We start from the raw sequence: 15,716 nt of genomic DNA, 5'->3' as shown, positions 1-15,716 counted from the left end.
ACAGCATATTAAAAAGCAGAGACATTACTTTGCCAACAAAGGTCCATCTAGTCAAGGTTATGGTTTTTCCAGTAGTCATGTATGGATGTGAGAGTTGGACTATAAAGAAAGCTGAGCACCAAAGAATTGATGCTTTTGAACTGTGGTACTGGAGAAGACTCTTGAGAGTCCCTTGGACTGCAAGAAGATCCAACCAGTCCATCCTAAAGGAGATAAGTCCTGGGTGTTCATTGGAAGGACTGATGATGAAGCTGAAACTCCAGTCCTTGGCCACCTGATGCGAAAAACTGATTCACTGGAAAAGACCCTGATGCTGGGAAAGATTGAAGGCAGGAGAAGGGGATGACAGAGGATGAGATGGTTAGATGGCATCACCGATTCAATGGACATGAGTTTGGGTAAACTCTGGGAGTTGGTGATGGACAGGGAGGCCTGGCGTGCTGTGGTTCACGAGGTCACAAAGAGTCAGACACGACTGAGCGACTGAACTAAATTGAACTTAACAAAACAGAAACAGACTCACAGACTTAGAGAAAGACTTAGAGTTGTCAGGTGGGTAAGACAGTGGGGTAAGGAAGTTAGGGAGTTTGGGATGGTCATGAGTATACTGCTTTGTTTAAAATGAATAACCAACAAGGACCTACTGTATAGGACATGGAACCCTGCTCAATGTTACGTGGCAGCCTGGATGGGAGGGAAGTTTGGGGAAGAATGGATACATGTATATGTATGGCTGAGTCCCTTCTCTGTCCACTATCGCAACATTGTTAATCAGCTATGAGTATGAAAGTTGCTCGGTGGTATCCAACTCTTTGTGATTCCATGGACTGTAGCCTGTCGGATTCCTCTGTCCATGGAATTCTCCAGGCAAAATTACTGGAGCAAGTAGCCATTCCCTTCTCCAAGGGATCTTCCTGACCTAGGGATTAAACCCAGGTCTCCTGCATTGCAGACAGATTCTTTATAGTCTGAGCCACCAGATAATCCAATATAAAATAAAAAGTTTTAAAAAACCCAGAGACGTTAGGAATAGCCAACCCCTCCCTTCAAAGGGAAAGGAACATGTGGATTAAATTATTAATTCAAACTCAACTGTAACAATATTCTCCAGAACCACTTCATAATGTTAGCAAGAACGTTCTAGTCTTCAGAGCAGAATGTTGGAGGTGACCTAAAAGCTGCCCCCGAGGGAAACAGCTAAGCGAATTATATCACTGCTATAGCATACCACTGTTACCCAACCATGGAAAATCGTAATCAAAAAGACCAGGTTGCTTCTCAGAAATCTTTACACGACATAATGGGAAGTAAAGAAGCCAGAATATAAAATTGCATACGTAGCAGGACTTAAATAAGGTAAAAAAAAAACAAAACAAAAACCTGGAAGGAAACAGGGGAAAATAAAAATAATTTGCTGGGGTGCTAAGACTAGGGGTGACTTATCCTTCCACTGCTGTTAGCATGTTGTTAAAGTAATAGATCAGATCCCAGAATGATAAGAGGAAGTTTTAGAGGCTAAATTGAATCAGGTGTACCCACATTTCTGCTGAACTGCTTGAGAGGAGATACTAAGGCCATCAAAGACCTCCCCCACAGCATCCTCTTCTGTCCCCCTGCTACTGACCAGGGTTCTTGGCCTCTTTAATAGTAGAAATGCAGGTGAGGCTCTACAGGGGCCCCTGCTGCAGTAGGGGTGGGGTGGGCGGGGCCGTGAACAAGTAACAGTGTCCCTTGCTCACTCCCAAGGTGTGGGTGGGGGGCCGTGAGCAGGTTCTTCACATGGGGTGAGGGTAGGGGCAGGTCCAGCGGTCAGGCTGGAGGGGTGGCTTAGGTCGTCTGCCCTAAGCAAACGTCCCTGATCCTCAGGCCCAGCCTCCTTCGCGCTCTGCTCCGCCATCCTTGGTAACTGGGGCTTATCCACAAGGCCACCGCATGACTCTGATGACCGATGGGATTCGGCCTTCGTGGTCCCCTGCCCAGGGGCTCATGACCTTCACCGTGACTGGCATCAGTAGACTGGCTTTGTTACACAGGAGCAAACGGACCGAAGTCTGGTTCAGTAGCACTCATGCAAAATTCAGATGAGAAAAAAAAATCTTTATCTTCACTGACCTCGGTCTAAAACGTCACATTTCCTTTCGTTGTGACTTTGGTGTGCACACACATCCCAGGAGGTCTCACGTCGCAGGACCATGTGGCCCGTCTCAGTGTCGCCTGCACTCCTCTCCCCACAGCCAGGCGTCACGGTTTGATAAATGAGTGAAGATGTGCTTGGATTACTACTTAGTGTGAGTTCTCTGGGAAGCTGGCCTGGAGACAGGGATTCCGCAGCCCGCGGTTTGTTTGGGACATTTGGGCATAATGTCCCAGGAGGAAGGAAGGTGGCAATGAAGTGTATGTCATTCAGGCAGCGAGCAGAGTGGGACCCTTCAGGAAAGTCCGGAACAGGGTGCAGCATACGTACCCCCTCCCCTGAAGAATGAGGGAGCTGGGGGTGTCCTTAAACCACTCCAGAGCCGTTGGTGAGGGCTTCGGAGTGAGGGAGCAGGGCACACAAAGCTGCTGAGTGCAGCCCATTCTGAATGCAACAGGTGGGAAGCGACAGCTGTGTCACCCGGTCAGGGTTGTAAGGTTTTCACAGTTGTGTCTCGGTAGAGCTGGTTTACTCTACCACCCTATATGTTCAACGCACTTGTAAGCACTCATTAACTTCACCTGATACAGAGCAGGCCTGGGCACCACCAGAAAGGCCTGCCCCAGAGCCAGCTGCAGTTTACAGAAATTCCAGCAAGGGGTCATGATGATGGGGAGCCCCAGGGATGCAAACTGGCAGACCCCAGTCGGTGGGAAACTCTGCTGGGCTAAGGGAGCAGGATCCTCCAGCAACTACAAGGAAACAGAGATGGAGGGGCAAACTTCTAGTCTAAAAAATGACGTAAGAGATACCATTACTAACGGGTGAGCATGCATGCTTGTGTGCTGTCATATCCAGCTGTTTTGTGGGGATGGACTCTAGCCCACCAGGCTTCTCTGTTGTGGGATTTTTCAGGCAAGAATACAGGAGTTGGTTGCCATTTCTTCCTCTAGGAGAATCTTCTCGATCAGGGATCAAACTTGAAGCCTACTAATGGGTAGATCTGATTTAAATTGTAACTCAAATTGAAAAATTATGAAAATGAGACCACTAGGTGAGACCACTAGAAATTTCAACACACTGTTCAATGATATTAAGGAATTACTGCTTTGGTTTTTTAAATGTTTTAAAAATCTCATTCTTCTCTCCTAGGAATTCATTCTGATGTAGTAACAGATGAAGTGGTTTGAGGAAGGAGACTTCGGCATAATGGGGATGGGGGAGGAGGGGGTGGATGGACGAGGAGATATCTGTTGTACTCTTTTCTTTGTGTGTATCAGTTCAGTTCAGTTCAGTTCAGTTGCTCAGTCGTGTCCGACTCTTCGAGACCCCATGAATCGCAGCATGCCAGGCCTCCCTGTCCATCACCAACTCCTGGAGTTCACTCAGACTCACGTCCATCCAGTCAGTGATGCCATCCAGCCATCTCATCCTCTGTCGTCCCCTTCTCCTCCTGCCCCCAATCCCTCCCAGCATCAGAGTCTTTTCCAATGAGTCAACTCTTCACATGAGGTGGCCAAAGTACTGGAGTTTCAGCTTTCGCATCATTCGTTCCAAAGAAATCCCAGGGCTGATCTCCTTCAGAATGGACTGGTTGGATCTCCTTGCAGTCCAAGGAACTCTCAAGAGTCTTCTCCAACACCACAGTTCAAAAGCATCAATTCTTCTGCACTCAGCCTTCTTCACAGTCCAACTCTCACATCCATACATGACCACAGGAAAAACCATAGCCTTGACTAGATGGACCTTTGTTGGCAAAGTAATGTCTCTGCTTTTCAATATGCTATCTAGGTTGGTCATAACTTTCCTTCCAATACTTGTCTACAATTTTCTAGAGTAAAATGTTACAATTCCCCGTGGTCTTGCTGTGCCTACACCATGTGGGCCTGCCTGGCTCTGCCTCCTGTCCCCGACCCTCCTGCCTGGCTCCACCCCCGCTGGCTTCCTGGTCTTTGAATTCCATGCTGCTGGGCCCTGATTCCTGGCATCAGTTTCCTGTGGCTGCTGGGAAGAATTACCACACACTTCGGGTTTCCCTGGTGGCTCAGACAGTAAAGAATCTGTCTGCAATGCAGGAGACCCAGGTTTGATCCCTGGGTTGGGAAGATCCCCCGGAGATGGAAATGGCAACCCGCTCCAGTATTCTCACCTGGAGAATCCCATGGACGGAGGAGCCTGGTGGGCTACATAGTCCTTGGGGTCGTAGGGTCAGACAGGACTGAGCGACTAACACTTTCGCTTTGTTGTTGTTCAGTCGCGGAGGTTTGTCTGACTCTTTGAGGGTCTCCTGCGCACGTATGAGCCAGCAGTGACCTGCTGACGGGGCACTGGCAGCCGCGGCCCTGGGAGACGTGTGTCTGCATAAGCCCTCGTGGAGGTCACCATTAGCCCTACCACAGAGTTTGTAGACCCCAGGACTGACTTAACTCAGGGCAACCAAACAACTAACAGGGAGGGAGCACAGCCCCACCCATTAGCAGAAAATTAAAGATTTACTGAGAATGGCTTTGCCCGCCAGAGCAGGACCCAGATTTCCCCCACAGCCAGTCTCTCCCATTAGGAAGCTTGCACAAGCCTCTTATCCTCATCCATCAGAGGGCAGATAGAAAAAACAAGAACGACAATCCCACAGTCTCCAGAATCAAAACCACAATCCAGAAAACTAACCAAAATGACCACATGGATCACAGCCTTGTGTAGCTCAATGAAACTATGAGCCAAACCATGTAGGGCCACCCAAGACGGACGGGTCATGGTGGAGTTTGACAAAACGTGGAGAAGGGAATGGCAAACCACTCCAGCATTCTTGCCTTGAGAACCCCATAAACAGTACGTAGAGGCAAAAAGGTATGACATCAGAAGATGAGCCCCCAAGTTGGTAGGTGTCCAATATGCCACTGGGGAAGAATGGAGAAATGGCCCCAGAAAGAGTGAAAGGGTGCACCAAAGTGGAAACGATGCCAAGTTGTGGGTGTGTCTGGTGGTGAAAGTAAAGTCCATGCTGTAAAGAACTTTCACTTTAGAGGCTAAAGACAAGAGGAATGTGCTCTCACAGCCCAAGGCCGGAAGCCTAACATCGAGATGTGGCTGCAATCCTTCTGGAGGCTCCAGGGAGAACCATCTCTTTCTGCTCTAGTCCATGGAGAGGCACACACTCTGAGGCTGGTGTTCCCGTCCCACCTCCAAGGCCAGAGAGGCGGCTCCTCTCCCCTCTCTGCCTCCCTCTTCATGTCTGCTGTCTCTGGCTCTGACCCTCAGCCTCTCTGTTCTGAGGAGTCTGTGATGACATTGGACCCACCCAAATTATCCAGGTCACCTCTGTGTCAAGGTTCTCAGCCTAATCCCACCTGCAGAGCGCCCTCTGCACCTCGTGGTATGAGATGTCCTTCTCACAGGTCCTGGACTAGGGAGAGGTCATTTGGGGATCATGGCTCAGCCCACCACCTCCTCCTTGTCCCTTGTCGGTCTCATGACCCCCTCACACTCACAAAGCTCACCCCACCCCAGGGGCAGCCCCAGCCACTCCACCTGAGACAGTGCACCTGCCCCACCTCTTTCCTACATCATTTTCCTCCGCAGCAGAACTGTTGCACCATAATTTGTATCATATTTGTCCACATCTTTTTCATCTTCCGCACTGAAATATGAGTTCCAAGGGAGCAAGGGAATCTCGGACTCTGAAGAACCTCAGCTAGAGCAGTTAGTGACTGGCATACAATAGGTGCTCTTTAAAATGTATCCGGTAAGTGAATGGATGTGCCCCTGACCCTCAGTGCCCTGTCGGTGTCAGCTGAACCCTCTACCTGTTCATCTCCAACCCACCATTTGAAGCTGTGAGAATCAGTGTGTCCCTTCCACTGCACACAGATATGTTTTGGCACCACCGTCTTTAAATAAGACCCTCCTGGAAGCGCAAAGAGTCGGACACGACTGAGTGACTGAACTAAACTGGAAGCCCATATTTTCTCCAAATTCTGCTTGATGTCTCTGAGCCCCTTCTTGGTAAATGTCTGTAAATCATCACCCATTCTTGACTTCTGGGTATCATCTTTCCTGCTTTTCTTTCCACCTCACTTCACTTCTGCAAGCCCCTCCTCCTGGTATCGTTTAGTCACTCAGTCGCATCTGACTCTTTGCAACCTCATGGACTGTAGCCCGCCAGGCTCCTCTGCCCCTGGGATTCTCTAGGCAAGAATACTGGAGTCGGTTGCCGTTTCCTCCTCCAGGGGATCTTCCCGACCCTGGGATCAAACCTATGTCTCCTGTATTAGCAGGCAGGTTCTTTACCACTGAGCCACCTGGGAAGATATTTAAATACAGGGCTCCTTCCCTTCTCGCAACCAGCCCAGAGTTCAAATGCCACCTGCACATGGACGACCCAGGTTTACTGCATCCCAGACCCTGCTCTGAGCTCGAGCCCCAATGATCCAGCACAGTCAGCACCTCGCATCTCCACCCGCTTTCATCTCCATCTCAGTCTAAACTGTTATTGTCAACATGATTTTAAAACCCTAGTCTTCTATTCGTGGTTACACCCGGACACGCTGCCTTGTTCCTCTCTTCCTCTTCTGCATTTCTTTAATCAGTGAGTCCCAAAGCTTCAGTCTCTAAAATGTTCCTTGAATCCGTCTCTCCTTGCTGCCTTTCACCACCTAGACTCAGCTCTTTGCGAAATACAGTGATTTCTTACAGGAGCCAGTCACATACACCAGCAGCTTGTTCATACCTGGCTCCCGCAGATGACCCCATGACCAGACCCACACAGAGTAGGACTTCCTTCCAGGTATGTCCACCAGCACTCGGCACTTTTGTTTGCCATCCAGTTGGTTGCTTTCAACTGCTTTTTTAACCAGTTTAAACTGGTGTGGAGTTGACCACACCAACCCATGGACAGTCCAGGTTACTCCTGGGGACCCAGTGTAAGTAGTAATCATGCTGCCTTCACTCTTAAAGAGTCCCAGTTTAAACAATAAATTATAAAGGCATCCTGTTTACATACCAGCCTGGAGAGTATCTGGCATGTTCTCTACTGAGTTCCCCGAGAGCAAAGATTATGACCTGTTCATATATCTGTCACACCATATTCATAAATGTTTACCAGCATCTAGCATGGTGAATTGGAGAAGGTAATGGCACCCCATTCCAGTACTTTTGCCTGGAAAATCCCATGAACGGAGGAGCCTGTTGGGCTGCAGTCCATGGGGTCGCTAAGAGTCAGACACGACTGAGCGACTTCACTTTCACTTTTCACTTTCACGCACTGGAGAAGGAAATGGCAACCCACTCCAGTGTTCTTGCCTGGAGAATCCCAGGGACGGGGGAGCCTGGTGGGTTGCTGTCTATTGGGTAGCACAGAGTCAGACACGACTGAAGCAACTTAGCAGCAGCAGCAGCATGGTGAATGGCATATAAATAAACATTTGTTAACTCAAAGAGAATAAGAATATCCCACTCTTTCACAGGGAACTCTACTCAATATTTTGTAATACCTATAAGGCAAAAAATCTGAAAAATCATGTAAATACACACACACACGTATAACTGAATCACTTTGCTACACCTGAAATTAACACAACATGGAAAACCAGTATAAAAAAAAAAACAAAAGAGACGAATATCCAGCCACGAGGTTGAGAACGCTCAAAAGAACTAAGTGAGCCTTCCCTTCTATAAGCCAGTCTTTCCCTCTTTGCAGAAGAGAGGGTCTTGCTGTCAGAGGACCGTCCGGCCTGGAAGATTCCTTAAGGCCCTTCTTCCCCACCCGGAAAGCCCAGTTGCTCACCTGCACACACGCCGTCCAGCCCCGGGGGAGATGAGCTGGGGGACTTCAGGTAACCCACACACTGGTGTGAGCCCTCCACGTTCAGACACAGTTCCCTCCCTGAGCAGGTGTTGAGTTCACCATAGGAACATTCATTCACATCTGCGGAGAAGGAGAACAGGTAAGGACGCTCATCGGAGCCATCCCCGTCAACCTCGAGATGTGTGTCACACGAGCTGAGGAAGTGGGTGAGGCTGCAGTCTTGGGGGCCGTCTTGACGCCTTGCCCCAGAGGCCTCTTTGGCCACAGCCTCCTCCACCGGAGCAGCCAGCTCACAGCTCAGTGTATGGTTGTGGCCTGAGCAAATCACTTTGGGGCTGTGTTGAGTCTGATTTCATGGCGTCTGGGCTTCCTCCCCAAGCATCAGCCCTGTGTACAGCAGTGTGTGGACGGGGAAAGAGGGTAGAGCAGCCCCTGCGGTGCAGAAGGGGCCTGGTCCTCCCCTATCTGGTGGGAGCACAGCTCAGAACAGGCAACCAGGCTTCTCCATGACCAGGACAGAGTGACAGAAGGCAAGACCATTTATCTAAGCCATATGGAAAAAGACCAGCATTGTCCACTAACTACCAACCCCCTCTCTTGGCCACAGTGATGGGCTATTCATTCTTACCAACCCTAGCACATCTTCATGCTGGCTGCCCCTTCCTGTGGGTAAGATTTGTTGAGATCCCAATCACAGAATTGCCTCTGCTTTGGGACAGCACCCAAGCTAGAACAAGCCCCACATCCTCACCCCTTCTTCTCCCAAACCACCCAATTCAAGCTGTACCCATAATGGATGCTCTCCAACGCCCTCCCCCAGGAGATGCAAGTGATCAAGACACAATCCCTCCTTGTTCACCTACAGGGAAGTTCTCAGGGTCCCCCCTATGGAAACCTGTCAGAACAGACAAGACTAGTGCTTGGCTTATGGGCACTGCTCAGTCTGGTTTTCAAGAACATTCGTGGAATTTGAAGATAATTAAATGCCATCATTAGAGCTTTCCCCAGGCTCCCCAGGTGGCTCAGTGGTAAAGAATTCGCCTGCCAATGCAGGAGATGTGGGTTCCATCCCTGGGTCAGAAAGACCCCCCTAGAGAAGGAAATGGCAAGCCACTCCAGGATTCTTGCCTGGGAAATCCCATGGACAGAGGAGTCTGGTGGGCTATAGTCCACAGGCCCTCAAAGAGTCAGCACGACTTGGTGACTAAACAACAACAGCAGCAAAAGAGCCTTCCCCAGGCTGCTTCTCTGGCATCTTGGTGTATGGCCTTCAGCGTCCTCTCATAAGAGCAGCCACCCTCCCAGGGCCACAGCAATCTTCAGCTGCCTCCTGTAGCTCAAAAGAGCCCTCTACTGAAGTCCACCCATCTGCTCATGGACTGGCCACAGCTACTTTCATGCCACGTGGCAAAGCTAAGCGGCTGAAACAGCCCGTGAGGCCCACAGCCCCAAAATAATTTACTAAAAATTTTTAGTAAATTTACTAAAAATTTACTAGAAGGTAAAAAAAATTTACCTTTTTCAGAAAGTTTGCCGACCCCTGACATAGACACACACACACACACACAAATACCAGGTAATTTCTTCCAGAAACACATTGGTGTGCTTCACCAAATTCAGCTCTGTGTAAATTCTGGTTCAAGACTCTTTGGGGACTTGCCTGATGGTCCAGTGGTTAAGAATCTGCTTTCCAATACAGGGGACTCAGGTTCAATTCCAGGTGAGGGAACTAAGATCCCACATGCCATGCGGCATGGCCAAAAGAAATCTTAAAAAAGAGCCTTCTAGATACAAGGATGTCCTTGGCAAGGGTGGGAAAGAGACTAGAGGGCAATTTGGGACCCTAAGAACAGAGGACGTGGGTTACTTGTAGGGTATTCTGGGACTCAGCCTCCAGTCCCACCTGGATGGAAGGAGAAACCCGTCATGAGAGGTGGACAAGGTGGGGTGAGGGGAGAGGAAGGCGATGCTGGTACAGAATCAGTTCTCAAAGTCTTGGCTTCAGCATCTAGAGTTTAAACTTCGAGCTAGAGTGAGCCAGAGACGAGTCCACCCTACCCCCTCAACTGGATGATTCTCCTAGCAGTCCTGCAGCCCCTGACCCAAGGGGACCACTGAAGGGAGCCCCACCTTGCACTTGGACATCAATCACTTCATAGATGCGCTTCACCATGCCATCCAGCACTGCGGAGACGCGGGCCACGGGCATCGGCCTTGGCAGGCCCAGCAGCAGCCAGGACACTGTGGTGGAGGTGTCCCCCCTCGCTGAGTGCAGGTGGTGGACAGTGGTGTCCAGTGGCTGCAGAGCACTGGTGACCTGTGAAACCAGGGTCAGAGCATCACGCGGTAGAAGGGCACCCCATCAGGTAGACTGGGAGAGGACGGAGGTCCAGAGATGTTATAAGCTATACATACACAAGGTACACGCACACACGCATCATTCACCTGTGCAAAAAAGAGAAATCTTTACAATATTTTCACTTCTGCCTTCATTCCAATAAAAGTCCTGCAAACCGGATTATAAATACTTAGGGGCTGAATCGTGTCCCCCGCTACCAAAAAACAATCCCCACATTGAAGTCCTAGCACCTCAGAATGTGACCTTATTTGGAGACAAGGCTGCTGCAGATGTAATTATTAAGATGAGCTCATTAGGTTGGGCCTTGCTCCAATGTGACTAGTGTCCTTCCACCAAGGAATTTGGACACAGACAGACACTGGCAGAAGGGAATGGTGTGAAGACACAGGGAGAAGCCAAGGAGAGGTCTGACACGTACCCCTGCCTGTGCGCTCTGCCACGGCAGCCCCAAAAAGAGACACGGGTCAGTGCGGGACCCCCCCACCACCCCTTGCAGCTGACAGCAGAGAATCAGGTCTGGAATTAGGTGTCAAGTCACGTCTGGTATTTTCTGAAGTGTAATGATCCCTTTTCTTATTCCACTTGACTTCCTTTTGCTCCAGTCTAGGATCTTGACATCTCAAGGTATTATTTGCCTTGGGAAGCCAGGCAAAGCAGCATGACCACCAGGAGAACCCTGAAGTGGGCTTTGCCAAAAAGCTCCTGAGTCTCCCCAGGGAACCAGAACGTGTTTGGGTGGGGGCACAAAGCCCGTGCCCTCCTCAGCAGGCTTGAAACCCTTCACGAGGGTCAGCAGAGCAGAAAGCCAACACCGGCCTCTTGCAAACCCCTTAGTCAGAGTGCCTAACATTTGCTACAGTCAGGGTCCCGTGTGGACAGGCCCCTCCAGCAGCGAGGAACAAAGCTTATACACACGAAGAGATAAAGGGCGACAGGAGACAGTGACATACAAAACCCAGCAACTGCCCCAGCTCAGAACCTACCCAGATCAGCATCATCTTAAGCTCTTTACATGGACTGTCTCAACCTCACAGCCACTGTCTCAGGTAAGATTATGATTATTTCTGTTTAACAGAATCTAAGGCACAGAGAGGTTAAGTAACTTGCCCAAGGTCACACAGCTGATGAGTGACAGTGCTGGGATTTGAATCCAGGCAATCTGGCTGCAGACTGGCCATGTTCTTACTGGCCTACTGTGCATCCCAAACTCTGCAACAAGCTAAGGCGAGACAGAAATCTCTTCCAGTGGGGGCAGTTAAGGACACTTCTGGGTCAAGGTGATGACTGAGAATACCTCTCAAACCAGTTACTGCACAGCCCAGAGCAAGGGGAGGGAGTGTGCCCTCTGTTAACTGGGCTCATCCCATCCAACTCTGGGTCTGATGTCATGGCACATGAGACACATCTGTTGGGCCTGATGGTCAGGCGGAACCAGCCACACCGTGCGGAGCCCAGTGCACAGGGGAAATGTGCAGCCCCTCGTTCAGGAATCATCAAGCACTTCAAGAGGCAGTGGCCAAGCATCTCACCAGGTGCAGGGCCTTTCGCAACATGTGGGGGATTGTGTGGGTCATCCGCCTGAGGTCAGACCACCATCTAGGGCAGGCACCTCACAGTGGGTGACGAGCAGTGCCTGCCCCTGCTGGCTGGGTTCCTAGAACTTGGGTGGGGGTTGTGGGGGACACCCAGCAGGTGAAGATATCCTGCTGGTTGGAGGTGTTGCTGAGGCGCCAGAAAGTTTGAGTTGTGTCTAGGTTGGGGCTCCCCCGGGGGCCAGTGTCACCCCTCGGGGGACCTGTGGCTACACCTGGAGACAGTTTTGGTTGTCACAGCTGGGCACATTTTGTGCTTAGAGCCAGGCCTGCTGCAAAATCCTATGGGACAGGCAGCCCCACAGCAAAGACCTGTCCAGCCCCAATCGTGAATGGTGCTGAGGGGGTGGAGCCCTACCTAGAGGCCTCATCCAGCACCTTGCAAACTTCTGAGATACTCCCTCAATCGGGAGCCAGAACTTGGGATCCCTAAGGGAGGTACTCGAGGGCACAGCTCCAGGGCCTGGGAAGGCTGCACCCGGCACCCTTGTGTTTAAGCAACAGACCCTGGAGAGAGGAGGGGTTCCCTGCTCCGCGCCATGAGGGTGCAGGGCTTGTATATTAGATACCTCAAAACACGCCAAACTGCACGCTTGTAAGAGTGCATTTTGTTGCATGAAAAATCATACCTCTTTCAAGCCATTTTTAAGGAAGATCTCACGTTTGGTTCAGAGGCAGTCACTTGGGGTCACTCATGGAGCCCCTTCCTCCCCCCGACCTACCATGGAGTGCAAAAGCCTCATGTGATCCAGAAGCCGCGGGTCCACCTGCTGGAGCTCCTTGAAGTCCATCTTCACCACAACTGTCACGTTGTACCAGCAACCCTCCCGGTTGCTCTCTGGAGCTGCGCAAGGGAACATGGGTGAGCCACAGGCCCAGGACAGGGTGGGGCCGTCAGAGGTCACTGGGGCGGTGTGGCACATTCCCCCACCTCCCGTCCCCGCTCCTCTCATATTACAGATAATCCTATGTATACTATATAATATATTATTACATACAGTGTATACTAGATGGGCTTCCCTGGTAGCTCAGGCAGTAAAGTATCTGCCTGCAATGCAGGAGCCCCGAGTTCAATCCTGTGTCAGGAAGATCCTCTAGAGCAGGGAATGGCAATCCCTCCCATATTCTTGCCTGGACAGTCCCATTGACAAGGGAGCCCAGCAGATGACAGTCCATGGGATCACAAAGAGTCAGACACAACTGACAGACTAACACTTTAACTTCACTTTGATACTAGAAAATACAGTATATATTATTTATAGTATATATATATGTAATATAATACCCCATGGACTATACAGTCCATGGAATTCTCCAGGTCAGAATGATGGTATGGGTAGCCGTTCCCATCTCCAGGGGATCTTCCCAACCCAGGGACTGAACCCAGGTCTCCCGCATTGCAGGCAGATTTTTTACCAGCTGGGCCACCAGGGAAGCCCAAGAATACTGGAATGGGTAGCCTATTCCTTCTCCAAAGGATCTTCCTAACCCAGGAATCGAACTGGGGTCTCTTGCATTGCAGCCAGATTTTTTTTTACCAGCTGATCTACCAGGGAAGTCCTGTAATATAATACAGTAAATTATATATACTACATGTAACATATCAATAAATAATGAATTACAATATATATTGCACCATATATAATATGATGCACGCGTGCTCAGTTATTCCGATTGTTTCCATGGACCATAGCCCACCAGGCTCCTCTGTTCATGGGATTTCCCAAACAAGAATACTAGAGTGGGTTCCCATTTCCTTCTCCAGTGGATCATCCCAAACCAGGGATTGAACCCGAGTCTCCTGTGGCTCCTGCATTGGCTGGCAGATTCTTTACCTCCTAGTGCCGCTTGGGAAGCCTGTATAAAATGTACACAAATGTGTGTTTCCCTGTCTCTGAACCTTGACGAACGCCTTCTCCTAGGGGCCTGCACTGAGAACCAGGCCATGGACCTGCCAGACAGGGGGGTCCTCACGGGGCTGCACCAGCTGACAGCCCGACACCGCCCAGCTCTGACACAGCTCAGCTCCCAGCAAACTCACCGGGGCCCCAAGGGCTTCCCCTGGCAATGTGGGGAAACTGAGGCACCTGCTCTTCCAGGAACGTCTTCCCCACTTGGGGCATCTGTGAGCACAGTTCCCCCCAGAGGTCAGTGGCCAGATATTGATGAGTGAAGCAGGCCAGACACAGGCTGTAGGCTCCCCGTAAAACCCAAGCAGCTGCTTCCGGAAACCCACTCCCCCCTCCTCCAAGATCAGGCCCCTGTCCTACCTGGGGCTGCAGGGGCTGAGCAGCGGTGGCCCCCTGATGAGGGGCAGCACTTCTGAAGACCAGGACATTCAGCATCCAAAGTGCACAGCAAGGCGGATGTTTCCAACCCCACCACTGGGCAGCTCCCAGGTCTGGATGCAAACTCCTGAGACCGGTTCAGGGCTGGGGGAACAGGTGATGAGGTGATGAGTGATGAGTGGTGTTGGCTCTAGAATCCCAGTGGGCCATGTGGTGCTGCATCCGGATGCCTCTGGGCAGAGGGATCCATCTGCGGCTCCGAGGCACGCAGAGCAACCCGCTCAAGGGCCTCGCCATGCCCTGCAGAGCAGCCATTAAGACTGTTTGCTCTGACTCTAATGCAGCCTGACTGACTTTTCTGGGAGGAGGGCAACTTTGGCTGGGGGCCTGGGTGTCCTCTCTCTTGGCCTTAGGAGTCTGTGTAGAGAGGCCCCCACCACCCCCTGAGAGGCCCCCTTGCTGCTTTGCAGCTTAACAGCTCACTCACTCATCCAGTATTTACTGAGCACTTACTATGTGCCAGGCCCAGCACAAGGTGCCCAGGACCCAGCAGAAGCCTAGAGGCAAAGTCTCTGCCTTCAGGACACTTAGAGCCTAGTGGATGGGGGCCAATGTACAAACAGAACTATGGGAGTTTGAGCAGATGAACACTGCAGGGAGGAAGGCAAGGCCCGGGAGCAGGTGGGCAAGAAGACTGCACTGGAGACGAGCGTCTGTAGGTCCAGGGAGGTGGGGGAGCCTGCAAACCGTCAGCCTTTATGCCTGGGCAGGGGGCAGCAGTGTGCAGAGTGAGGGGTAAGGCAAGAATGAGGAGTGGGCCTGGTGATGGCATAGTGGGTAAGCAGGGGGGCTGGGTCATGGAAAACCCTCTGGTGTTGTCACAGGGGGCCTGGAGGGTCAGGGCAGTCCTGCGGTGAAGGGGACACCGTGGCTGCCCTGCCCAGATTCTCACGTTATTCTGACCCCATCTCACGTTATTCCGTGTCCCCATCTTCCAGGACCCTCAGGTGGTTCTTGGGGACTGGAGCTGCCGCACATCATACGTAGAGCCCCCAGTACCTGTAGTTTGACAAACCATCTTTCCACCCCTCTGCCAACGCCATGAAGTCATCCACATCCTCCGCTCCTTCCCTCCCCTATCCTGCTTCGCTGACCTCCACGAGAGCAGTCTGACTTGCTCGTCTGAGCTGTGTCCCGGCTGCCAGGGAGGCAGGGGCCTGTCTGAGAGCCCATTGTGATGCTCCAGGTGAGAGATGGTGCAGGCTGGACCAGGGTGATGGGTGGAGGCAGCGGGAAGCCTCCGATCCTGGGAATATGCAGCTGCAACTGTCCACAGGATGTACTGACAGACAGGACAGGATGTGAAAGAAGAAGCTTCAAGAAGGCTTCAGGCCTGGTCATCCACTTGGCCCCATTCCTGGGAGAAGCTGCAGGAAGAACGGGCTCAGGCACAGCCAGGGTTTGGCTGTGCAGATGGGAAGCTTGGCACGCCTTCGGGACCTACACATGGAAATGTGGGCAGCCTGGGCTGTCCCCTCCT

General features: G+C 51.2%; 1 protein-coding gene across 1 annotated transcript in view; it reads right to left on the bottom strand.

Annotated features, from left to right (window-relative positions):
• UMODL1 (uromodulin like 1) overlaps positions 1 to 15,716 on the bottom strand; it is a 75,409-nt gene that overhangs the window by 48,539 nt on the left and 11,154 nt on the right. Inside the window, exons 3-6 of the mRNA XM_005893032.2 lie at positions 14,159 to 14,320; positions 12,611 to 12,732; positions 10,068 to 10,254; positions 7,925 to 8,057 (exon numbers count right to left, since the gene is read on the bottom strand). Of these exons, the coding sequence (XP_005893094.2) occupies positions 7,925 to 8,057; positions 10,068 to 10,254; positions 12,611 to 12,732; positions 14,159 to 14,320 (604 nt within the window). The remainder of the gene's footprint in view (positions 1 to 7,924; positions 8,058 to 10,067; positions 10,255 to 12,610; positions 12,733 to 14,158; positions 14,321 to 15,716) is intronic.

The sequence above is a fragment of the Bos mutus genome, chromosome 1, assembly GCF_027580195.1.
Source record: "Bos mutus isolate GX-2022 chromosome 1, NWIPB_WYAK_1.1, whole genome shotgun sequence".
Taxonomy (NCBI): domain Eukaryota; kingdom Metazoa; phylum Chordata; class Mammalia; order Artiodactyla; family Bovidae; genus Bos; species Bos mutus.
Note: the sequence above shows the minus strand (reverse complement) of the source record. Positions and strands in the feature narration are given on the sequence as shown.